The 25,038-nt window shown below is 45.6% G+C and overlaps 1 protein-coding gene across 1 annotated transcript; it reads right to left on the reverse strand.

Annotated features, from left to right (window-relative positions):
* Positions 1 to 6,118: 6,118 nt before the first annotated feature.
* Npc1l1 (NPC1 like intracellular cholesterol transporter 1) lies at positions 6,119 to 23,789 on the reverse strand. Its single transcript, XM_076864335.2, has 19 exons — positions 23,739 to 23,789; positions 21,455 to 22,983; positions 19,111 to 19,211; positions 18,587 to 18,759; positions 18,234 to 18,362; positions 17,591 to 17,773; positions 16,929 to 17,043; positions 16,641 to 16,768; positions 16,081 to 16,218; positions 15,635 to 15,724; positions 12,589 to 12,779; positions 12,257 to 12,381; positions 11,590 to 11,716; positions 11,358 to 11,413; positions 9,327 to 9,477; positions 8,825 to 9,056; positions 8,562 to 8,675; positions 8,315 to 8,477; positions 6,119 to 6,315 (listed from the first exon to the last, which is right to left on the reverse strand). Exons 1-19 carry the CDS (start codon positions 23,787 to 23,789, stop codon positions 6,119 to 6,121), a joined length of 3,993 nt encoding a protein of 1,330 aa, XP_076720450.2.
* Between the last annotated feature and the right edge of the window lie 1,249 nt (positions 23,790 to 25,038).

Consider the following 25,038-nt stretch of genomic DNA (forward strand, 5'->3'; position numbering starts at 1 on the left):
ATCACTCAGCAATAAGAAAAAATGAGCTATACAACTACCAAAAAAAACTGGATTAATATTAAATGCATGTTGCTAAGAAATAGAAGGAAGTCAGAAAATCCTATCATCCAATTACATGACATTATGGAAAAGGCAAAATATGGAAAGAGTAATAAGATCAGTGATTTCCAGGCCTCAGTTGTGAGAAAAGATTGAATAGCAAAGTATGGGAATTATTTAGGATGTAAAACTATTCTGTAAGATATTAATTATGGATATATGACACTGTAAATTTGTCAAAACTCAGAAATCTAAGGCGTAGAGTGTTAATATATGCAAAATTGCTTAGGAAATTGAGGGATCTGAGAACAGAATGCAGAATATGACAAATGTAATAATGTAACTTTATTACAAATGTATGAAATGTCTTATCTGAAGGGAGTAGTAGAAAGTTAGTGACCTAAGTAACTTTGGAAATGAACAGAGTCAGTAAGACTGAAGGCAAAAGGAACAGTACACAGACTTTGAACTGTGGCCAATAAGAGTTTATCACAAGGGGTTGGGGTTGGGGTTGTGGCTCAGAGGTAGAGCACTCGCCTACCATGCGTCAGGCACTGGGTTTGATCCTCAGCACCACATAAAAATAAAATAAAATAAAGATATTGCATCTACCTACAACCAAAAAATAAATATTAAAAAAAAGAGTTTAACACAAGTATCCTTATGTTTCCCAGAAGAATATAGATTATCAGTTCTGAAATCACTAGATATAGGGTGGAAAAAACAATCAAGTAAATGGTTGTGGGTAGTAGAAGCCAGATTTTTCACTGTTGGAATAGGAGGTTACAGAAAAGCAAAGGAAAGAGGCTAGAATGATCCATGTGATAATGAGTCTAAGTTGGAGACATTGGTATAAATTTAAGTTTAGCTTACTATAGATAAATATGACTACATGTAGAATCATTTATAGAAATGTGTCTATACTGGTTAGTGTACATGCATATTTCCTTGCTCTCAGCTGAAAGAATCCAGAAGCATTGCCTCAGCATCAATAAATACACCCCAGAACCCAGATCTTGGTTTCTAATATTATTCTCCAATAGAAAACCAGGACTCCTTGGAGAAGTGATTCTAGAATTACTGCAGAAAATATGCAAGATTAGTCTGGGTCATCTTGCAGTGTCTCAAAATAGAAAAGCAGTAAAACACACATTTATAAGGTATGACAAAGGAATAAGAGTCAACTGAAAAAGTGCCCAGTAACCAGAGCTGGAACAAGCCAAGCAACAAACTAAAGTAGCATTATATTAGAACACAAAGTACAAAATGAATATATATGAGTCCATACTTATATTGATTGATATATAAGACACATATACAGATATATAGATAAATATATATGTACATATATATATATATATATATATATATATGTCATACTGAACAAATAAATGGAAGAGAATAGTCAAATAGCTGTTCAGAAGAATTGCAAATAGTGGCAGGCATGGTGGCACACGCCTGTAATCCCAGTGGCTCAGGAGGCTGAGGCAGGAGGATCGTGAGTTCAAAGCCAGCCTCAGCAACTTAGGTCCTAAATCAACTCAGTGAGACCCTGTCTCTAAATAAAATATGAAAAGGGTTGGGGATGTAGCTCACTAGTTAAATACCACTGGTTTCAATCTGAGGTAACAAAAAAAAAAGGATGAGGAGGAGGGGGAGGAAAGAAGAATAATTCCAAATAGTATATGTAGATACTTCCACTCATGGAGGTGGAACATGACTTCACTCCTTATGCTTAGGATACGCATAGTGACTTTTTTCCTAATGGTACAGTATAAAAAGAGGAAAAAAGAGGGTTACTTACCCTTTAAGCAACCTGTAAGTAACCCTTATGTATACACAAAACATACATATATGTGTATATATAACTTAATAGAATTGAACAAATGATAGAGATAAAGAGGCATATTTTGTAGATATTTCATAACTATAAAAGTTTCTATTAATCAAGATGCTATAACATTCCTAAATTAGTAGTCATCTAGTGGATATATTGCAGTTTGGATATGAGGTTTGGATAAGCTCATATGTGAGATAAAACAGGAATGTTCAGAGGTGAAATGATTAGATTTTGAGAGTGGTAATCTAATCAGTGGGTACATCTTTTTGATGGGTTAATAATTTGAATGGAATAATGGGTGGTAACTATAGGCACGTAGGGCATGGCAGGAGGAAGTAGGTCACTGGCAGTATGCTCTTGGGGATTATAGTATCCCTGACTTCTTGAACTCAATCTCTTTCTGCTTCCTGGCAATAGTATTAATGACAAAGTAGTATTATATTAGAACCGAAAACATAAAATGAATATACCTGAGTCCATACTGACATTGATTGATAGATAATATACAAATGCAGATATATATGATTTATTATATATTGATACATAGAAACATGTCTATCATACTGAATAAGTGGAATTCTCATTCAAAATAATTCCAAATAGTTTATGTAGAATGAGCCAAAATAAACTTTTCCTCTTCTAGGTTGTTCATGTCAGGTATATTGGTCACAGCGACAAAAAGCTGACTGAAACAGAATAGGATTTATTTTTGCCAGAATTTTTGTTGTTTTCAATGGGACAATTAGCCACATTATCCACGTAACCACTTCCTCTGTTTATGTAGTCTTGATTTTAATCCCTGTTAAATATGTTACAAATATTTTTTTCAGTTCATTTATCTTTCAGCTTTCTTCACTATTTTTGTGTTGTGCATATATTTATGCAAGTTTTCAACTACAATGTAGTCAAACCTTTAGTCTTTACTTTTATAGCTTCTTGATTCTGTGCTTATGAAAGTTTTTCCACCCCAAGATTATCATATATTCTTCTGTGTTCTCTTCTGACAGCTGTACAGTTTTGTTTTTATTTTTAGTTCTATAATCTATCTGTACTTTTGTTTCATGTGTGGTATAAAGTATAGATATAACTTTATTTTGTTCCAAATGATTCCTCAACTGCTTTCACACTGTTTTGTTGTGTTGTTTTGTTTGTTTAATGTAGAGGGTTTTTTTAACTTTGTTTTTTATCTGTTTATTTTTTTATGTAGTGCTAAGGATCAAATCCAGTGCCTCATGTGCTAGGCAAGTGCTCTACTGCTGAGCCACAACCCAGACCCATAAATGTAGGGTTTTTTTTTTTAATTTGATTAGCTATTGATGATGGACCTTTATTTATTGATTTGTTTATATGTGATGCTGAAAATCAAACCCAATGTCTCACACATGCTAGGCAAGCCCTCTACCACTGAGCCACAACCCCAGCCCTAAATGTAGGGTTTTTTAAAACATTTTTTTCGTTGTCAATGGACCTTTATTTAATTAATTAATTTATTTATTATTTATTTATTTATTATTTATTTATTTAAATGTGGTGCTGAGAATCAAACCCAGCACTTCACACATGCCAAGCAAGTGCTGTAACACTGATCCACAGTCCCATCCCTCTCACACTATTTACTGAAAAGAACTATCCTTTGTCCTGATCTGAAATGTCACTCTTCTCAGAAGCTATTTTGTTCCTCAGATCCCTTTATCTATCTTGCACCTGTGGCATTTTTTTTAAATATTTTATTTTTTAGTTGTAGATGGACACAATATCTTTATTTTATTTTTATGTGGTGCTGAGGATTCAACCCAGGGCCTCACACGTGCTAGGCGAGCGCTCTACTGCTGAGCCACAACTCCAGCCCGTGGTGTTTTTAACAGGGTAACTTATGCAGTTTCTCCACAACCTCTATTCCCTGGCAACTCATCCTTTATCAGACCTCCTTTTTCCTCCTGTCCAGCCTGTGACCTTTGAAAAAATGGACTAACAACACCTGGTGTTTGGGGCTCTTCTGGACCAGAAAGCAAACAGCATGTTCCAAAAATTCTAACTCCTTTTCACTCCTTTGCTCATTCTTCTGTCACAGGCAGTCAGGCCCTCTAAGCATAGGAAGCCACAGCAGCTCCTCAGCCAAGCAAGGGCTGGACACAGAGGGAAGCCAAGAGGCTCAAGGCAGATCTGGATAGTTCCTTGACAGTTTTATCCACTGTCCTGGTAAAAAACCTTCCCAGAAACTGGTATTTGCATATGGGTCTCTCCCTCCTGAACACATCTTTAGGTTCTTCTGCTGGTTCCTCAGGTTTTCCTTACTTACAGACTATTCCTGGAAAGGGATAAGCTGCACCTCTTACCCTCACTGACTCCCAGTCTCTGCACTCTCTGAGAGGTAATTAATCCTACTCATCATAGGCACTCACAAGGCAAGGGCACATCATTGTCTGGTTATTATTTTTTTTTTGGTACTAGGATTGAACCCAGGGGCACTTAACAACTGAGCCACATCCCCAGCCCTTTTTTGTATTTCCCCCACCTTTTTTGTATTTTATTTAAAGACAGGGTTTCACTGAATTGCCTAGGGCCTCACTAAGTTTCTGAGACTGACTTTGAACTCGTGATCCTCCTGCCTCAGCATCCTGAGCGGCTGGGATTATAAGCATGCACCATTCTCCCCAGCTGGTTAATCTTTTTAAAGAGGGAAAGGAAATAGAACTTAACATAAGCTCTCCATAAATTCCTTCACCACATGTATTTTTTATGTCATTTGCAAAAAACAAAAAAAGGCAGCCAGAATACAATATGTGACATTAAAATACTATTTCTGCTCAACAAATATTTATTGAATTCTCTGCTTTCTTTTTTTTTAAGAGAGAGAGAGAATTTTTTAATATTTATCTTTCAGTTTTCGGTGGACACAACATTTTTTTTTTTATTTGGTGCTGAGGATCGAACCCAGGCAAGTGCATTATCACTTGAGTCATATCCCCAGCCCTGAATTGTGTGCTTTCAACAAAGCAAGTCATCTTTTTCTCTCCACTATAGCTTCTGCTTCTGGAGAGTTCTCCATGGAGGCTCATATTGAGCTGACTTGAAGCCAACTAAGCTCTGCTCTAAGCATGAGACTGAGGTGGTAGGACCCGCCTAACCCCTAAAACTCCCAGCCTTCAGACATGCAGTGGCCTCAACTGGAGGAATAGCCTTACTAGTCACTGTAACTAGAGACCAAACCAAACACCATCTTCCAGGTGGGGTCATGACCCATGACCAAAGCATTTGTGAGAACATCATTCTGTGACTCACCAGAAAAAAACACAAGAGGGCAGGTCTGAAGGGATCTGTTTTACCTTGTTTGTTGCCATGTCATAGCCTCCCACCCACATCCACCTCGTGGGTGGTGGAAATGGGGTTCCTCTGGATAGAATGGGCTGGCTGTGAAAAGTAGGGCGGTGAAAAAAACCACAGAACACAGGAAGTAATTTTAAAAGCCAGGCAGGACAGGCTAACCAATCTTAGGAATGGAGCTTCCACACTAAAAAGAGCAAAATGGAGCCCCCCACTTGCTTTATTTATATTGGGGAACATCAGAGGTTTTCCATGGAATGTTCTTTGCCAAATAAGGTAGGAGGTGGGCGTGTCCCATTGGGTTACGCCCAACTCTGGAGCTACAAGAGGGGTCTTCCTAGTAGAGCAGAGATAGAGGTCATGTGCCTTGGGCAGTCTAATGCGCTCAGGGGAGCCTAAGATAGTTCCCAAAATAAAACCTAAATCTCCTTGGCTTTGATACCAAGTGAAGGCCCCCCAAGTAATTCACAGATGCCTTCCTACAATAGCCCATGAGGGGTCAGTTTCTGTTCTCAGGGACAGTGGTGAATGTTAAAGGCTTACACAGAATGGAGACTTTTTTGACAAGAGAATTAAAGGAGGGAAAGTGGGTAAGAAGGAACCCATGAGAGAATTGGGGCCTGACACAAACACAGGATGTGTCTGTGCCCAGCAGCCCCCAAACCTGAGCCTTCAAGTATGAGGTTACCTCACAGGGACAGACACCTGAGTGACATGGACTTCAGGGACCTGCTATAGGAGCAGAGGGGCCACCAGTAGTGCTGCTGGGTACCTCATGACCAGAGTGACAGCCACTTTCCTGGAACAGCCTCCCCCAGACCCTCAGAGGGTGTGAGCTAAGAGACCACTACCACAGGGAAGACCCTCATGGTCCCTTGGTACAGAGTCAAGGAGACTAGATGGGCTCTGACTCCATCAGAACTCCTGCACGTGACTAGGCAAAGAGCTGCTGATGGCACCAGCCCCAGAGGGAGAATTCTCAAAGCCGTGGTTGACATAGACATTGGTCATGTTGGTAGGGAAGGAGTGCTTCCGGCAGAAAGCTGTGTTGGCTGTTGCTGCCTCTTTGATTTGCTTCTGTTCCAGCACCAGAGCTGGGTTGACATCAGGCCCTGCAGAGAGATAGGGACAGAGACCCACACTCTGGTAGGCAGGCAGGGGACACAGACAGTGACACAATCAAAGAGGACCTGAGTCCCCAACCCCTGCACCTCCCCTGCTCCTCCCCTGCACTTGTTCTACCCCGCCAGTATCCATTTCAGCCAGCCTCCATGGTACCCCACCCATCTGCTTTTGTAAGCATGCTCTTAGGGAAAACCCTGAAACCAAATTTCTTTCTCCCTTTCTTCCTGGGACATCTGGTGCCAACATCCATAGCTAACCTTACTCTAAGAGATGCTATTCCTTATTATGTACAACAAACTCAGGACACAAAGATCCCACAGGGTGCTGACTGTTCTTGCCTTTCTGGGTCACTGCCTATGTGGTCTAAGCCTCAAGGTGGGAGGTGCTGACTGATGTGCAAGGGTGGGTTTCTGCAAACTCCTGGCCACCCCTACATCCCCCAGGCACTCTGGGAACCTCCAAGAAGCAGTACCACCTGTGGCTTTGAGACCTGAGTCTTCCCTTCTCAGAGCAGACCTGAGGAGATGGTCTTCCTTGCCCCTTTCTTGGGTATCACCCACCATCCCCAGTGCACATATCTTCTCTTTCAAAGAGGGTCATGAAGTTATTATAAGAGAATATGGTGTCACAGTGGGAACACTGCAGCTGTGGGCTACAACCCTTTCTCATCTGACCAAGTCTGTGATCTGGGGTAGATGTCCCAGTTTCCTCATCTGTACAGTGAGAATGATAATAAAATCTACTTCTGGGGATGACAAGAGAATCACAAATATGTTGATGTACAAACATACCCTTCTATAAATGTTTTCTAATAATATTATATTTCTAATACAGTCTAATGGGGAAGGGGTAAAATTGAACTCCTCACACCTTCGCCACCCTGAGAGCCAGAAAAACCCTCATCCTCAGGGGCTTAGTTTAAATCTCTGTGGGGATTGATTTTTCCCCACCCTTTTTTTTTTTTTTTTTTTTTTTTTTTGGTGAGACAGGGCCTTACTAAATTGCTTAGAGCCTCGCCAAGTTGCTGAGGCTGGCTTTGAACTTGCAATCTCTTGTCTTAGCCTCCCAAGCCACTGAGGTTATAGCCATGTACCACTGTACCTGGTGTAGAACATGACTTTTAATAACCATGTCCATCATAAGGATACAGGGAAATGGGCAATTGCACAAGCTGCTGGTACAAGTTTAAATGGTAAAATTTTCTGAAGGGTATTAATAATTGGTATTAACAATCAACATCCACAGGCCTTCTCTAAAGAAATATTGGAGGATTAGGCCAAAGACTTAGCCACGAGTTCACTCACTGCAGCACTGGTAATAATAGTGTAAAATCAGAAATAATTTAATGTCCAACAGTTGGAAGCTGGTTAAATAAATCATGGTAGAACCATACAATAATATGATGTTTTCAAACTATGGGTTGCCACCCATTAAGTAGTCATGAAATTAACTTAGATTAACACCAGCATTTTTTAGATTAATGACGGGATAGAACCAAAAATGTCAGAATGTTTCACATATAGTAAAGACAAGCATTATTTTATTTGTGAACCATTTGTCTTAGTTCTATGTATCTACCTATTTGCTCACACTCATCACCTCTCAACATAAAATGTATTTCTTGGTTGGTATGTGTAGAGCACTTACCTAGTATGTGCAAAGCCCTTGGTTTGATCTACAGCAATTCAAAACAAAATTGTTGCTGTTGTCATGGTTGTTGAAGATCGGGTTTTTTAAAATCTGACTTCAGTGCAGGGAGTGGGCCACTGAAGCAGTCTTTGAGATACGATCCACTAACAAAGAAGGATGCTCACAACATGTCAAGTTAAAAACAGCAACTTCCAAAACTCAAGGTCTCTGCCATTTCATGCTCCTGACATTTGTTGTTAGTGCTGTGTCTCCCTGAGTTTTTCTGAAGGGCACATACCATTGTTGTGGTTTTTATCATAACTGTAACACCCTGGAAAAAACAGGTCCAGGACTCACCTACATAGCTAAGGATGACTGGCAGGAAGACCAGGCCATGCAGCATGCCCATCAGAGTGATCAGTAGGTTGAGGCGGAAGAAGAAGATCTGTATGAGCTGGGCATCAGCAAAGCCCAGGATGAGGATGCCCGGCAGGTTGGTCATGGCCACCCCAGCAAATACCTGACAGAATGGATCACAGCCAAGTGTTAATTAGGACACAAAGTATTAGGTGGGGCACAGGGAAACCCACCCCATTCCACTCACTGCACTGCCCATGGAAATGGTAGCTTCCTTGGCCCTCTCCACGTGGGTGGGTTTGGTGCTGATGGCAAAGGAGCGGGTGATGTGGGATACAAACTCCACAGACATGCCCACTGCCTATAGAAGAGAGGGGGCTTTGTCTGAGAAGACAGAGGAAGAAGTGGGGAATGAGACAAGAGTGGCAGGCATCAATTCTGTATAGAACTGGGAGTATCCAATGACTCTGAATCCCCAACCACCCCTCCAAGGGTTCTTTAGCAAGTTACCATAACGAGGTTGATGAGAGACACAGCGTTGTAGCTGATGCCCCACAAGGCCATGAAGCCAATGGTGTCCGAGAGGATCATGATGATGGAGAGCAGGTTGAGGAGGCCCGATCGTGTGTCCAGGCCCAACAGGAGGTAGCAGACAATGAATGTGGGCAGGAAGCAGAGGGCAAGAGCAAAGACTCCCTCTGGGAGAACAGTCAAGTACTGCTCGTAGAACACGTTGGTGATCCTGCCAGAGAGCATGGTCACAGCACAGGCCTTGAGTGCCTTTCTAATGGGCAGGATCCCCCCATTTCAGAAGGACAATACTAAGGCCTGGAGAGGCACAAATTGGTATATTAACCAGCATGGGAAATGATCAGGCTCCAGGCCACTACTGGAGCCTTCAGATCTGAAGCTGATCCTTGTCTCTTGCAACTGCTCAAAAACCTGCTGCTCTGACCTCCCATTTCCTACAGATACCCCCACCTTATTTTGGCCCAGCCCACTAGGTCCTCACGTGTAGGGGAAGACCTCAAAGTCTGGATCTGTCCCGGGCACCTTCCGCAGGTCAGCAGTGATGTTGGCTGCCAGCAACTGGGCTGCCTGCAGAGCTTTTGTGTAATCCTGTGAGTTCTTCAGGGGCTTGTGGTAGGCCATGAACTGGGAGGCTAGATGGCCATGGTGCATGGGAGAAGGAAAGTCAAAGGTCATAAGGTAGCCAGGCACGATGGTGCATGCCTGTAATCCCAGCAGCTTGGGAGGCTAAGGCAGAAGGATCACAAGTTCAAAGCCAGCCTCAGCAAAAGCAAAGTGCTAAGCAACTCAGTGAAACCTTGTCTCTAAATAAAATACAAAATAGGGTTGGGGATATCGCTCAGTGATTGAGTGCTCCTGAGTTCAATCCCTGGTAACCCCTCAAAAAAAGTCAAAATTGTTCAGGACACCCTCACAGCACTCTAGGGACAATGACAGGATTCAGAGCTCTGCCACCCCCATCCAAAATTCATGGTAAATTTTGTGTGTAAGGGGCCTGCATTTTCATTTTGTACCAGCCCCAAAAATTCTGTAGCTGGTCCTACCAATGTGGGAGGCCCAAGTCCAGGCCTGACCTTGATAGATAGAACCCAAAGAAATCTCCCTGGTGAACCCAAATCCCTCCCTGTAAATATTCATTGGATTTTTCAAATTAATTGTATTTAAAATTCATATATTCCTATAGGAAAAGACTAGAAAAGAAGACAGAAAAATGAAAACCACTGAATTATAATAGCTGTGGCTTATGGCTCCTGCCAGCAAGTATAATAAAAGTTATTTCTCAATTGTGTACAGTGGCATGAGCATCAGGAAAAGAAATAAGAGATCTATGTAGAGGAAAAAAGGAAAAAAGAAGAGAAGTGGAGGAAAAAAGAAGAGAAGTGGACCTGGACATACACAATCTTCAAGCAGGAAGGTGACTTCAGAGCTTCTCACTAGCCCTCTAAACCACCTGGAAGTGGTTCACACCCAGATGGCCACCCCAAACCAGAGATTTAGGTCTGGTAGGTCATGGTGAGTCCTGGGAACTTGCATTTCTAACAATTTCCAGGTGATGGTGATGCATATCCAGGGTTTTCCCTTTGAGAAGTGTTGCTGTAGAATAACCTAGTGCACACATGAGGAGACTAAGATTGGAGGTGGGTACAAACCTGCCCCAGGTCATGGAATGGAAGAATGGCTCCCTGCATGCCCCCTCCATGACATGACCTGCTTCTCTGTTCCTAACTGAGACATGCCACCCCTTTCTGTCCACACTGACTCTACATAGCCTGTACTGCCCAAGGACCAGGGCTGGGGCAGATGTGGGGGTGCCTTTCTTGGAAGATGGGAATTTCATGGAAGAGTTAATTGGGAAGGTAAGTGAGTAAGCTACACAGTCAATTTGTACCTAAGATTTCAAACTGTGACTTGTTTCACTACAAAGTGAGAGAATCCATTGGTAGCTCCTTCACCCACCCTCAGACCCATCTCCACACCTGCTCCACTGAGGTCCCTATGCTGAGTGTATATATAGAGAGTTAGATACAGCTGGCTTCTCATGCAGATAGCTGTCTGGTTCTACCACCTGCTGTATGAAGCTAACATCATGGTCCTTTTTTCCTGTGTGTATCCCTTTTTGCTGTTGATAGTTGCTGGGATTGCACTATAGCAAGACATCCTAACTTATTCAGCCATCTGCCTTCTGTTGACATCTGGATATGATTTATGCATTTGTGAAAAGGTGCTTAGCCCAGGGTTAGTGTAGGAGGCTCCTAAGTATGACAGAAGCTGCTGAAAGAATGTCACAAAGTTCATGCTGATCATGAACTTGAGGTGGAAGAAAGAGTAAAGTGTGAGGATGTGGACTTGGGAAATAGGACTCTTGCTAACAGGGCCTGAACAATTACAATCTGTCCCCTTCCCCATAGGAGGGAGGAAAGAAGATGTAAGTTAGAAAGGTTATTTCTGGGACCCTTAGGGACCTCTGAAGCAGCTGACTTTGGGTCTTCTCACCAAACAAGGTCATGCTTACCTAAAACCTGGCCATCTGGGCCCAAATTCACAGAGGTGCTGTATGCTGCCAGGCCACTGTAAGGAGGAGGCCAGGACAAAGGATTAGTGGGATGAGGCCTCCTCCTGTCTGTTCATCTCTCTGCACCCCAGAGAGGCTTCACCTTGCCCCCTTGTGCCCCTCTGGATCCATCCCCTTCTGGGGTCCACAGGTCTACCCACCCTTCCCAGTGGAAGCCCCTCTCTGAGCCTACCCTTTGGGACATTTGATGTTGGGCACATCACTCAGGAACCAGGGAAGATACTTGTGGAATTGCTCCACTGTGGGCCGCACGGGGCCCAAGGTGAAGCTCATGCAATTCTTTAAGCAGTTCCAGGAGTCTGTAGAGAAGGGGGACTGTGGGCAGCAGCACCTCAGGTCATGCAGCTCCTGCTCTGAATCCCCTCTCCTCTGCCCCTATCTAAGGCACCCAGCTCCTAGGGATATTTGCATTTGTCATTTCTAAATGTGGGAAATGATCCCCTCAGTTATAGAAACCCTGGCACCTAGGGGCAGGTGGGGAAGGGGAGTTTGGGGTAGGAAACACAGGCTCTCCCTCTACCTACAAATGCAGCAGATACTGATGCAAAATCGTGCACCAGCCTTAGCTCTATTCCTGACTCCTCCACCCAATGCCCATGGTAAACATGCCCCCTGAGCATGGCACAATACTTCTAAGAGACACAAGGGTATAAATGCTGGTGGGTCACACACCCAAGTATTCCTCAGGGACTCCTGAGGCTTACTCTGTGCCCTTGGCCCCAATGGTCACTGCTATAGAGGTTGCGGGCTGAGAGAGAGGCTCACCACTCCTTTCCTTTCTCTTGCTTCAGTTTCCCCAAGCTGTAGTGGGCAGTGAGCCCCCTAGGCCCCACACTTACTCTCGGTTGAGGGGCAGAACTCATCCTTATTGGGACCAGAGATATAAAGGCGGCAGCAGGAGGATGGGGTCAGCCAGTCAATGAAGTCATCCACCCAGGAGGAGGCAGAAATGGCCAGGTAAGACCTGAGGACAGCAGGAGGAAGTGAGGGGCCAGGACTAACAGGGAGGGTGGTGGGTAATTCCTGTAGCTTAACCCCCATGTTAGGCCTCCCCAGGCGTTTGATTGCAGGTGGGCTAGGCAGTAGCAAAGCAGGCAGTAAGAGGGCACAGGAGGAGAGTGGAGGATGAAGACAGGAAGCAGGCTGGGGTTCTGGGTTGGCCTGCACTTACTGATCAGGGAATTCAGTGGCATACTGGATCTTCTGGGTTAAGGAGAAGCTGTCACAGCCTGCGCTGGAACAGATGGCATTCATGCCCGCCTCACTGGAGAAATTGTAGCCTGAGGTGGTAACAAAGTACACCGGGGGCCCCACCTCAAAGTATTGATTCATAAAGAGGAAGTAATCCAGCATGTATGAGTCCTGGGAAGGAGGATCAGAGAGTGTCAGGAGACCTTATGTGCCCCTAGAAGTACATGCTCAAGGGGGGGTAGACCTGTGGACCCCAGAAGGGGATGGATCCAAAGGGGCACAAGGGGGCAAGGTAAAGCCTCTGGCAGAGGTATACTCAGAGGAAACATGCAGGTACTCACAGAGGTACATGCAAAGGTGACACACACAGAAGTACACTCAGAGGTACACATAGTAAATGTTCAGAGGTCACACACAAGGTACACATAAAGAGGGACAGAGACAAGTACACAATCAGAAATATTCTCACAGATGTACAGTGCAGTTACAGAGGTTTCAGGTATACCTACAGATATACATACTCTGATGTTCACGCATATAGGTATAATCACAGGTACATGCACAGAAATATGCTTATAAGGAAGAACAAGCTCAGAGCAACACACCCACCCTACACGACCCCCCCACTCTCAAACTCATGAACATGGACATATATAGCACATAATTTTATCCCTTCCCACTATCTCCAGTCTGCCACAGTCAGTCTAACAAGCTGAACTGTGACTGGCCCATATTTGCATATACTTGTAAATATTTGTGTGCATACACTAGAGGCCACGCACCAGGCATCTTCATGGTCTGTTTCCTTCTATAACGTAAAAACTCAGTGAAAACAGGGAAGATGGCAGAATAGGAAGGACCAGGAAAGGCACTGGCCTATCTAATTAACTAACTCAGGACTCTGAACTCTATTGAGGGATGGAAGCTTCCAGAGTAAAGCTTTCATGGTAAATTATAATTACTTCTGTCAATTTCAGCTCTCAGCACAGTAATAACTACTCATTCTCCACCCCATCCAAGGCATGAATCTGTGTATGCATTCAGAAGCAACTTGCAGAAGTTTTACAGGAGCCAGGATAGGAAATAAGGTCCTTCAGCTATCAAATATCTTGAGTTCTGACCACTGATCTTTGCTTCTATCTTAGTGATGCTGACACAGAGGCAAGCAGTCCTTATTGCTATTCCCACCACCATTGTTGCAACATTTTTTACCTCCTGCTAAAGTGACTTCAAGGAGATTCAAAGAGTAAATACTTGTTTGTTTTTCCTCCCTTATTTTTCCCTTTTTCTCCTTTTGGGCCATACATTTTTTAAAATAACTTTATTGTATTTATTTATTTATTTTTATGTGGTGCTGAGGATTGAACTCGACTCACACATGTGAGGTGACTATTCTACCACTGAGCCACAACTCCAGCCCCTGGGCCATACATTTTTAAACTAAAATATTCAAAAAGATCTACAAAAATGGGAGAATTTAGACACCAGCACATGTGCCCAGAGAAAGTTGCAGGCTCAGAAAATACCTAAGAAGATATTAACTCTACACCTTAGGTAATCCCCAGCACAGAGATACTAACAATAAATAAGAAAATGAACAATTTTAAAAAGCAAATCTTGGGCCAGGTTGAGAGCCTGATCTCCAGAATATATTATAAAGCTACAATGTAAAACTCAAATTAGAGTACATTATAAGACTCAGTGTTCATTTTTCAACAACAAAAATAAAATTTCAAAACATACAAAGAAAAATAAAAATACGGCCCATTTCTACAGAAAAAAATAATCAACAGAAAGTGTCCCTGGGCTTCTACTTGATAAAAGCAGCACTTGGTTGAAAAAATGGTAAGGTGTTAGTCGAAACCAGGACTAAAATCATGTACATGTTGGTGCATACTCTACTTGAAGTAGAGCTACAGTATTCAAAATAGTGTAGTACTGGCAGGATCTATATGACCATAAGGACAGACATATAGATCAATGGAACAGAATAGGAATCCAGGAAAAACTTCTCATATATATGGTCAAATGATTTTGGACAAGAGAGCCAAAACCATTTAATGGGGAAACAGACTTTTTAACAAATGTATCAGGAAAACTGGATATCCATATGCAAAGTAATTAAATTTGGACCTTCAACACCATATTACAAAAATTACTCCAAATGAATTGATACCTAAATATAAGACCTAAAGCTATAAAACTCTTAGAAGAAAAGGTAAATCTTCATGACATTGAATTTGGCAATGATTTCTTGGATACAACACCAAAGGCATGGGTAACAAAAAATAGAATAAATATGACTTTATGAATATTTTTTAAATTCATGCATAAAAGGATACTATAAACAGAATTTAAAAGCAGCCCACAGAAAGAGAGAAAACATTTGCAAATCACATATCTGACAAAGGACTGATATCCAGAATACACAGAGAACTCTTAAGACTCAACAACAAAAAGAACAAGCAACCTGATTAAAAAACGAATGAGTAAAAGACTGAAATAGACATTTTCCCAAAGAAAATATACACATGGCCAATAAGCACTAATTATTAGGGAAATGCATGTCGAAATTACAATGAAATAGATACCCCTTCATTTACACATTAGGATGATTATTATTTTAAAAAAATAGACTGAGGGTTTAACTCAGTAGTACAGTGTTTGCTTAGCAAGTGCATGGCCCTGGGTTCAGTCCCCAGCACCACTGGAGATAACTTAGAAAACAACAAGTGTTGATGAGGATTTTACAAACTGGATTTGTGCTCAGCAAATTGACAATTCACTTCATGTGACCAGCCAACTCATGATCAGCCCTCTGGACTCAGGATATCTCTCTTACTATGGACTGAAGCTGGCACTCAGCTTTTGCACTTTTCAGACATGGATGTGGCTTCCCACTCCAGGTTCACAGAGGATAATGAGCAATTCTGCATGCCCTGGCCCACACAACCCCCACCTGCTGGGTGCTGCTTCCCCTCCCAAATCTCAGGGGACCAAGGGCTTGGAAGATTCCCCAGGCTCACCTTGGGCAGAGCTAGCTCCTGGTCCAGCCCCACACTGAGGTAGCTGATGTAGTAGAGACTCACTCCAAACAGGGCCAGAAACAATACCAGCTGGGGAGAGAACTGCTGAATGAGAACCTCACCACCTTCCACACCTCCCATTTTCTCCCAGAGTGAATCTGGCTGGGGCATTGTGGGAAACATCCTCGAGTTGGGCTGACTCAAGCTCCAGCCACCTTGGCTTGTGCAACCTCTTCACTGTTTTTTTTTTTTTTTTTTTTAGGTACCCAGGGATTGAACCCTGAGCCACATCTCCAGCCCTTTTTAATTTTGAGACAGAGTCTCACTAGGTTGCTTCAAGTCTATGATCCTCTTGCCTCAGCCTCCCAAGCAACCCTTCCACTCTTTATTCTCCTCTCTGGTAATCTACCTGGGTGGTGTGGTCCTGCACCCCTCAACCAACTCACCACAACACGGCGAGTGATCCTGTGCAGCAGGAAGGGAGCATATGTCTTGCGGAAGAAACGTAGCAGGAGCCCCTCACTGTGCTCAGGTGGAGGCAGGTTCTGGGACTTGCAGCAGCAGAGGATATCGGGCCTGGAAGCCTGACAGGGAGGCAACCTCTCAGGATAGCAGACCTCAGGGGCTGCCTACCCCTAAGGACTGCCACTGTCACTGAGACAGCCAGTGTGTTGTTTTCTTTACTTTTGTTATCTGTCTTGATCAAATATCTGAATTTTACACCCATCACAGAACCACCAACTAACTTGTGTTAACTTCTCATTTATGTTTTATTTTACAACCTTGTGTACTTCAGGAGATTTTATCTTATTTCCAAGAGTTACCAAAAAGAAATTATCTTTCCATCGGAAGTTGTAATACATGGCCCCAACAATATCCCCTGTCAGCATAATATCCACCCCCCTCCCACTCTCTGGGCCATCTGTGTGGCAATGAGACCACATCTTGCAGCCAAGGTGGGACCCAGTCAGAGTAGGTCCCTTGGTCCTAACCCAACTGACCCTACCTCCTGCCTCTTGCTGTCCAGGGAAAGCAGGGCCACAAAGGCTGTCATCTGAAGCAGGAAGTCAAGGATGATTGCAAGGCCAGAGGTCAAAGCAAAGGTTTGCACAGCTGGCATGTGAGTCAGGGCCCCTGTGTTAGGGAGGGGATTGTCAGAGTATTCTAGCATCACAGGCAGAGTGGGTGCCTGCACAGGGAAGGAGTCTGCTGGCACCCACTGCCTTCGAGAACTTCTGGCTCCTAGTACCAATCCAGAGGGCTAGCACCTGGGGGAGAGTTTTTCCCAACTCACCTAGGAAGAAGCAGATGGCCTCTGAGAGGCTGCACAGCAGCATGCTGGGGGCCACACTGCCTAGGGCTCTGCCAATGTGGGCCTCTCGCTGCTCCCCAGGCATTCGAGGCAGCCGCTGTGGGGAACAGCAGGCAGAGGGTCCAGGATCCACCAAGGGCATTGGCCCTCAAAGATCAGCAGTAGGCTAGTAGGTTGCTCATAGACTTGACTAGGCCTAAGAATTGGCCTGAGAATTGACCTTCTCAAGTCAGGGACTGACACTGCTAACACTCTACAGAAGCACATTTTGCTTCCAAGGTCTGGCCTGGAGAAATGCTGGTACTTCCAGGATATCAATAATATGCTTATTCCAATCATCCCCATAACCCTAAACATTTGCCTGTAGTGAGTGGCCAAATGGACTCTGATTTGTGCTTACTGTGGTTAATATGCTAACACAGAAAACTTTTCCCAGATGTTCCATAAGTTTGATATAAAACAAGTTCCAAATGAATGTGTACATGTCAATACATGCTATTTTCTAGAGGTATAAACCTGAGTGTTGATGTATAGAAGAGTCTACAAAAATGCCCAGCAAAAAAAAAGAAAAAACTCGATGTGAGGTTCTGTCTGATGGGGATGTTGGGGATGCATGTGGGAGTGGAGAACTCCTCCCTTCTTACCTGGTACTCCAGAACAAAGATGAAGATGTTGTCAGCTCCCACAGCCAGTACCAGGAAAGGTACTACTTGGAGGATGACCAGGGAGGAGGGAATACCCAGGTAGGCGAAGAAGCCCATGGCAGCCGTGACTGCTCCCAGCACTATGACCACCCCACCCAGGCCCAGGGTGGCCTTGGACTCCACCTGCAAAGCAACTAGGTTCAATCTCCTGGACACCAGAGGACCTATCCTCCCCACTCCCTGGGGCTGAGGCAGGCAGGCACCCTTAGTACCCGCAGGTATTCAGTGACGCCTACCTCAGGGAGTTCATGTCTGCATTGATGCCCCTCTGTAGAGCCATACTCCTAAGACAGGCCCACTGTACCCAAAAGCACAGGTACACCTGCCACATCTTGGAGCCCTTGTTGCAAGAAGTTTTAACTATTAGCTTTGCATCTGGACAAGTGGAGATATGTCATGGAGCAGAAGGAAAATTCTTGACCTTTGAACATAAAACACTTCCAAGAAATATCACCCTTTGGGAGAGACTTTTTGGATGTGTCCACCTTACTATTTTGAGGTACCCTGGTTAGGAAGGTTTTAGAAGATTGACTGGAGAGGTCCCAGACTCCGGGACCCCTTGCTGTGTCCATCTGACTCTCACCACCACTCGTTTCCAGTTGGAGTAGCTGCCCAGGGCCAGAGAGATGTACGCAAAGATGACGATGTAGCTGATGGCAAAGATGGGCAGGTCCTTGATGGTAGTACGGTTGATTTCATCCTCCAGAGAACGCTGCAAACATACCAGCCAGCCCACTATCTACATGTTGATCCAGGTACTGGGTGACCTGCTTGGAGCCCAAGTGAGGTTCCAGGAATGGCCATCACAAACACCCTGTCTGGGTGGGCATTCACTTCCTAGAGCCACCCAGGAAGGGGCAGGACTAGAAGGGACATTGGAACTGACCCAAGATCACTGGGATTGTAACTGCAGAGCCAAAGACTCTGAGCTCCTACCTCAGCCATGAAAGCAACTTGGAATGTGCCCGCCATCCTATGCTGGAAGGCTCGCATCTCCTCTATGAAGGCCTCCTCCCAGAGCTTGGCCTGGGCCAGTCGGGGGTCCTCAGCAGGATAGTTGTTGATGGAGAAGGTCATGACCAGGGCCTCTGCCTCAGAAAAGTCCTTACCTGTGATAAGTAACATCCAGCCCTTTTGCAGCTGCATCCCTGCCTTTCTCCACCTCCAGCTACATCCGTTTCCCTCCCTTCCTCTCCACACCTGCTCCTTCCCATTGCTCATGACCTTTCCCTCACACCCACTTCCCTCTCTAAGCCAAATGCAAACTCTTTGGGCATAGGCACAAAACCGGAGCCCCTGAGAAAACGGGGTGACATAGAGGGGAGGCAGTACAGCTCATCTGCAGCCCCCACAAACCAGGCCACTACAAGGCAATTAGAACACCCATCACCCCACCCCCACCAATTGTTCCTGCCCTAATATTGCCACTTCCTTGGCCTCCCAGGGCCCACCCAGCTTACCTTGGTACCCCCCTACAGCGAGGAAAGGGAAGACAGGGGCCCCATAGTCAGCTATGCAGCTCAGGGCCAGGGCTGTGCCATCTTTGAAGGTGAGAGGGGCACTGTAAGGAGACCACAAGAAGAAGGAGCCTTTCCTGGCCCTGCCTAAGTTCATTCAGGCCCACCCCATCCCATGTCCACTGTACCCTAGAGGAACACTGGCTGCTGATTGCCTGGCCCAGTGAGTCCCTAATGGCTCACAACCAAAAATATTGCATTTAGGCCCCAATCTTCAATGTTAAAGCTGCCCTTAAGCACCTTTCTGTGCCAGGCAGGGGCTGAAGGCTGAGTCTGTGCTTCCCACATCCCCTTGCACAGCCAGACCTTCCATGCCTACCATTATCTGATTCACAGATGAGCATAGGGGTTGGGAGTCAAGACTTGAGCCATGGTGTCCTGCACTGGTCTCAGTACCACTTGTTGGCTTCTTTCTCCCATTCAGACCTCAAAACCCTATAGATGCTGTATTAAGATTCTGGGTCCCAGAACCCAGAATCTGTGTGTACAAAGACTATTACCTTTGGGCAGGCCTGTCCCCTTCAACTTTACCCTTTCTGTGGAGTATATTTTTGTGGAAATACAGTAGGATACAAAGCTCTCTACTTGCCTTCTGGGCTCTGAGCAAGTAAGTGTGTAGGTCACCAGCTCCTCCTGGGAGTTCTGGTTGCTGTGTGACCTTGAGCGCACACCATACTCCTCTTAGCCTTTTTTCCTGTCTATGAAATGGGCATAATCAGATCACTCAAGAGTTGCAAGCATGCAAAATTAAAATAATATACAACAGCAGCACATCTGATCATTGACGTCCCCCAAGGCAGAGAATAGCTCCTCTCTGTTCTGCCATTTCTGAGGGACAGTTAGTATCTGGCTTGTGGCATAGACACTCTGGGAAGCAGCCTATACTTGGGGATTGGTCAAGGATAAAAAGCCAGTAGCAGGAAGGAGGAGGCAGAAGCCATTGGCACTTTCATCTAATCCAGTAGATCTCAAATATTGTGTGAATTGGGATCCCAGGAGTCCTGGGGTCTCTTGCCAGAGACTGCAAGGTCAAAACTATTTTCAGGGCTGGGGTTGTGGCTCAGTGGTAGAGTGCTTGCCTGGCATGGGTGAGGCACTGGGTTAGATTCTCAGCATTACATTTTAAAAATAAATAAATAAATAAAGGTATTATGTGCACCTACAACTAAAAAATATTTTTTGAAAAAACTATTTTCAGGGACTGGGGTTGTGGCTCAGCGGTAACATGCTTGCCTAGCATGCATGAGGAGCTGGGTTTGATTCTCAGCACCACAGACAAATAAATAAAATAAAGGCCCATCAAAAACTAAAAAATATTTTTTTAAAAAAAACTGTTTTCGTGGAGCAGGGAGGGGGAACATGGGAGGAATAGATGAACTCTAGACAGGACAGAGAGGTGGGAGGGGAAGGGAGAGAGCAGGGAGTTAGCAAGGATGGTGGAATATGAATGGACATCATTATCCAAAGTACATGTATGAAGACATGAATTGGTGTGAACATACTTTAAATATAACCAGAGATATGAAAAATTGTGCTGTATAAGTGTAATAAGAATTGTAATGCATTCTGCTGTCATTTTTTTTAAAGAAATCAATTAAAAATTAAAAAAAATATTTTCATATTAGCACAAATATACTGTTGGCTACTTTAGCTCTCATTTGTTCTTGAAGTCCACTTTGAGGAACTCTGTCCACTGCCACCTCAGCCTCTACTACTGGGAACTCCTGCTGCTTTTCCTCTGCCCAATGGCCTTGTTCACATCCTATTTGTACCATTCAAAATAGGCGGGGCCAGGGACCAAACTCCAAACAAAATAAAAATGTGGCTGAGACCAGCACTGAGACTCCCTGACCTGTGCCTGTGGCCTGAAACAAACCACAGCTCTGTCCTGTCCTGAGAGCACCTTTCTCTATTCACCCTAAGTCATTCCTGGGCTACCAATGGCCCTGTGAAGCCAGGTACAGAGGCAAAAAAAAAAAAAAAATACATACATAACCATGAGCTGGGCCAATCTGATTCCTTTGAAGACTTAAACCAAGACCCTGCCAAGATCTCCACAGAAAGATCAAGTGGAATTGGAGCTAGAGGGACTGGATAGCCACATGCAAATCTGCTCCAAGGAGCTGGAACTCCAACAAAGGAGAATATGGGTCAGAGGAGTGCAGAATCAGGCACATGATAGCCCAAGTACAGAGATATGAATAGGGTAGGGCTGTGTTGCTAGCCAGTTCCTAAGAGTCTATGGTAGCCCTACCTGCTCCTACCTTTGGACCCATGAAGGACTCACTTGGCACAGTAGAGATAGTGGTCCCTCCAGTCCACCTGGGAAGTCTGGCCCATCAGCGTCTGGTTAGCTGTGAGCAGCAGCAGTGTACGGTTATTCTGGAAGTATTGCAGCAAGCTATTAACACAGCAATCAGAGAGGCTGGCATTGTGTGGATTAAGAGGGGCATAGCAGATGTCCTGAAGGGAGATATTTCGTTGCTCCTCAGCTGACCACACCTGCAGGTGCCTCAGCCTCTCCTGTAGGTCCAGCACCTCCAGCAGCAGGTCCAGAGACAGGATTCCACTGAAGTTCTTGGGCCCTAGCAGCAGGGAGTCATATCTGTAGCTGGACCGGTTAGGAGCAGTCAGAAAAACCTGGTTTGTTCGGAAGAAGGGGCCAAAATGCTGGTCATGGAAAGCCTTTTCCTTCCGGGCTTGGCTTTTGGTGGCTGACCACAGTTCCACAGGATCGGTGGTGAGTTCTAAGAACATCATGCCAGTTGTCAAGGCTACCACTCCCATGATGGATACTGCCAGGATGGTCAGTGGCCATGAAGCTACCCTTGTGCCCCAGCTCTCAAAGAACTTGCCAAGCAGGGTGTGGGGGGAGAGTCTGCGCTTGTGAGAGAGGCTGGGGGCTGCCTGGGGCTCCTCCATCTTGCCTTTGTCCTTGTTAGAAACCACCCGAAGGCGTGCAAGGACAGTGTTAAGCAACACAAAAACAGAGCAGAAAATGATGATGAGGACCAGCCAGCCTGGCATCCGACCCATGTAGAAGAAAGGGGTCAGATCCCTGGGGCGAGCAATGACAGGACAGGATGCAGCACAGTCTTGGCAGGAGCAGGCTGTCATGCCATTGTCCTGGGTCTCATTGCAGGGTGAGATTTCCCCATTCAATGGCTGGATCCCGCTCCCTTGGTCCTGGCCAGGCTCCACGAGGTGGAAGGTAATGTCCAATGGAGCCAGGCCATTGGATACATCTCCCTGGAAGTCGAGCCAGCGCTGAGCATTACAAAGGGCAGAACCATATACACCACACATGCTGCCCACAGCCAGCGAGGCAGCAGCAGGGATGTGCACACGGCTGCAGGACTCATAGGTCTCCTCCGCAAAGCTGCGCTGGTAGAAGGCATCATACGCCACCACAGCAGGGGGATGGTCTGTGCCCACTGGGACAACACGGGTGACATTGATGAAGAGGCTTTGGTTGGGGCTGCAGGTGTTATGGCAGTGCAGATTTGCAAAGTTGTCAGAGCAGGCCGGGCAACGGGTGAGCAGAGCTTTGGTGATAGACATGCTTGTTTCCAGTGACACTAGTTGCTTGGCAGAGCAGCAGGCATAGGTGTTGTTTGGGCCATTGTAGAGGTGGGGACAGATGCGCTGGAGGAGGGTCAAATGGTTACCTGTGACATGGCGGGCCGGTGTGTTGGACAGGCAGGACACATTGGACAGTGATATGAGGCCTCCAGACAATTCTGGGTTCTTTCCACATTCATCATAGAAGGCACAGTAGCCAGCCTGGTGGAGGGGTGTGTACAGCTCACCCTGGACCTGCAGAACAGAGAGACATCATGCATGAACCCTGAGGCCAGTCACTGTCTAGGCAGTGAGCTGCTAAGGAGAGTGTGGGGGAAGAAAGGACACAGAGCAGGGGGCTGTGGGAAGCCTCCTGGAGGCATGTGCTGGACCTAGAGTGTTGACCGAGGTGCAGTCAAACCACTCTTCCTGGAAGTGACAGGGTCACTCAAAGAAAGAGGTAACCCTGTCGACTACAGTTTAGGAAGGTCACACTGGAAGGGCTGATGGAGTCAATTCCAAGGTGTTCATAAACCTGTTGAACTTCCTCCCTATCACGTCAGTGGCTAAGGCTCTTGTGGAGAGTCTGTGCAGGATCTCCCTGTCCCACTCTCTGCTTACAGCCAAATGTCATCACTTACCTCCCAGACTTGAAAGTAAATTAAGACCTTAACAGGTGAAAGCCAGACTTCCTCCCAACCTCTGGATGCTCCAGGTAATATTTTCCAGGACCCCATCCCCTCAATACCTCCTTGACTCAGTTCTCCCTTAATTATAGGCCAAGACTCTACCACAGGGTCATGGACTTTATCCAGCTGCCTCTCCTGACCTTGTGTCTCTTCAATTCTGTTACTGGAGACCTTCTACTAGCAACCCTCCTCTGTGGGGCCTGGGACCCCCTCCAGGCCCTGAGGCCCTCTCTCACTGTCACCCAGCAGCCTCTGCCTGCTACCCAGCTGGCCTAGGCCCCAAGGAAGGCAGTAGGGAGTTGCCATGAGCACTGGACTCACCAAGTGCAGGAGCAGGCCCCAGAGCAGACAGCCCTGAAGGCTAGCCACCATCCTAAGGCAGGACAGGAATTAGCAGGAAACAGGAACAGCTGGAGACAACAGAGGGATGGCCCCTAGGAATATGCATTAAGTCAGTTTCCTATCCCTAAGTAACAGCCCTGGCCTGTCTGATTGGAACCAATAGGACTGAGCCCTGCTGGTTAATGATCTACCTGATTTTATCCCTCCCACCAACTGGCCCTGTTCCATGCCCGCCCCACTTAGTTGAGCCTCTTTGTGAAGGTGCTTGGAGTCCCCACTGACTTTCCAATGCTACTGAAGCCTTAGGAAGACTAAGCCAGCTGGGACAGAGACCCATGATTCATCCCCCACCCTTACTTAGCCCTTGTTGGAGTTGGCACTGGAGCAGGGGGCAGAGGTGGAACCATGAACTGGCCAGGCTCTGGCCTTGGGGCTTAGCACAGCTCCTGGAATGTGTACACGATCCCTGGAACAGCCTCAAACCCCCATTCTGTCCCACTCCTCTTGGAACCAGGGACAACCATGCCTTGAGACACACCCTCTGCACTGTTATCCTTGGCAACTGTTGTTAATTAATATTAAAACAGCCAGATAACAAAGAGACAGTTAAAGTGGCGTGATATAGTGACGAAAGTCCCCTCCAGGCAACTGGGAAAATGAATGGCTCATTCTAGGGCCTGACAGAGGACAGATATTTAAGACTTTCCTCTGTTCACCTCACTGTTCCTCTTCTCCTCCTCTCACATCTCTCCTTTGTCCCTGGACCAGACCTGTCCCACTGGCCAACCCTGGCTGGGATCCCTGGGTGGTGTCCCCCCAAAACCAGGGTTCCGGCACATGATATATACCATCTGTTCCCTACTGATAGGGATCTTTGAGGCCTCCCTTGGGATCCTGCTATCACCAGGATGGGCCAGGACCTTGGCCCCTATTGCCAAGTCTGAGCTGCTGATAATGCTGCAAGGCCATTTATGTGGCCACCTGCCCAAGATAGCTGTAGAGAGGAACTTACTCCTTACTCTTATCACCCCACCTGTCTCCTGTGTTCCATGGACCCTGATTGGAAGAGCTGTTCAGCCTGGGTGTGGACAAAAGAGGCCTGCCTTTGTACAGGGATGACTCCCCTCTAGTACCTCCTGGCTCTCTCTTTGTTCCATGGCTGGCACCATGAACCTAGTCTCTTTCTGTCTGTCTTAGGTGTTATCATTCAGTTCCTCCAGAAATAGAAACAGACCCCGAGACAAAGATCCCAGTGCGAACAGTTTATTTGGAAGATGAC

Source organism: Callospermophilus lateralis, chromosome 1 (assembly GCF_048772815.1).
Source record: "Callospermophilus lateralis isolate mCalLat2 chromosome 1, mCalLat2.hap1, whole genome shotgun sequence".
Taxonomy (NCBI): Eukaryota; Metazoa; Chordata; class Mammalia; order Rodentia; family Sciuridae; genus Callospermophilus; species Callospermophilus lateralis.

What these genes read in the sequence shown, in the direction of transcription:
- Npc1l1 (XM_076864335.2), bottom strand. Translation starts at nt 23,789, where the DNA reads ATGGTGGCTAGCCTTCAGGGCTGTCTGCTCTGGGGCCTGCTCCTGCAC. An exon ending in GTTCTGCCCCTCAACCGAGA is followed by an intron (nt 11,717 to 12,256) that starts GTAAGTGTGGGG and finishes CCTTCTCTACAG; the next exon opens with ACTCCTGGAACTGCTTAAAG. An exon ending in TTTGAGGTCTTCCCCTACAC is followed by an intron (nt 9,057 to 9,326) that starts GTGAGGACCTAG and finishes GCTCTCTGGCAG; the next exon opens with GATCACCAACGTGTTCTACG.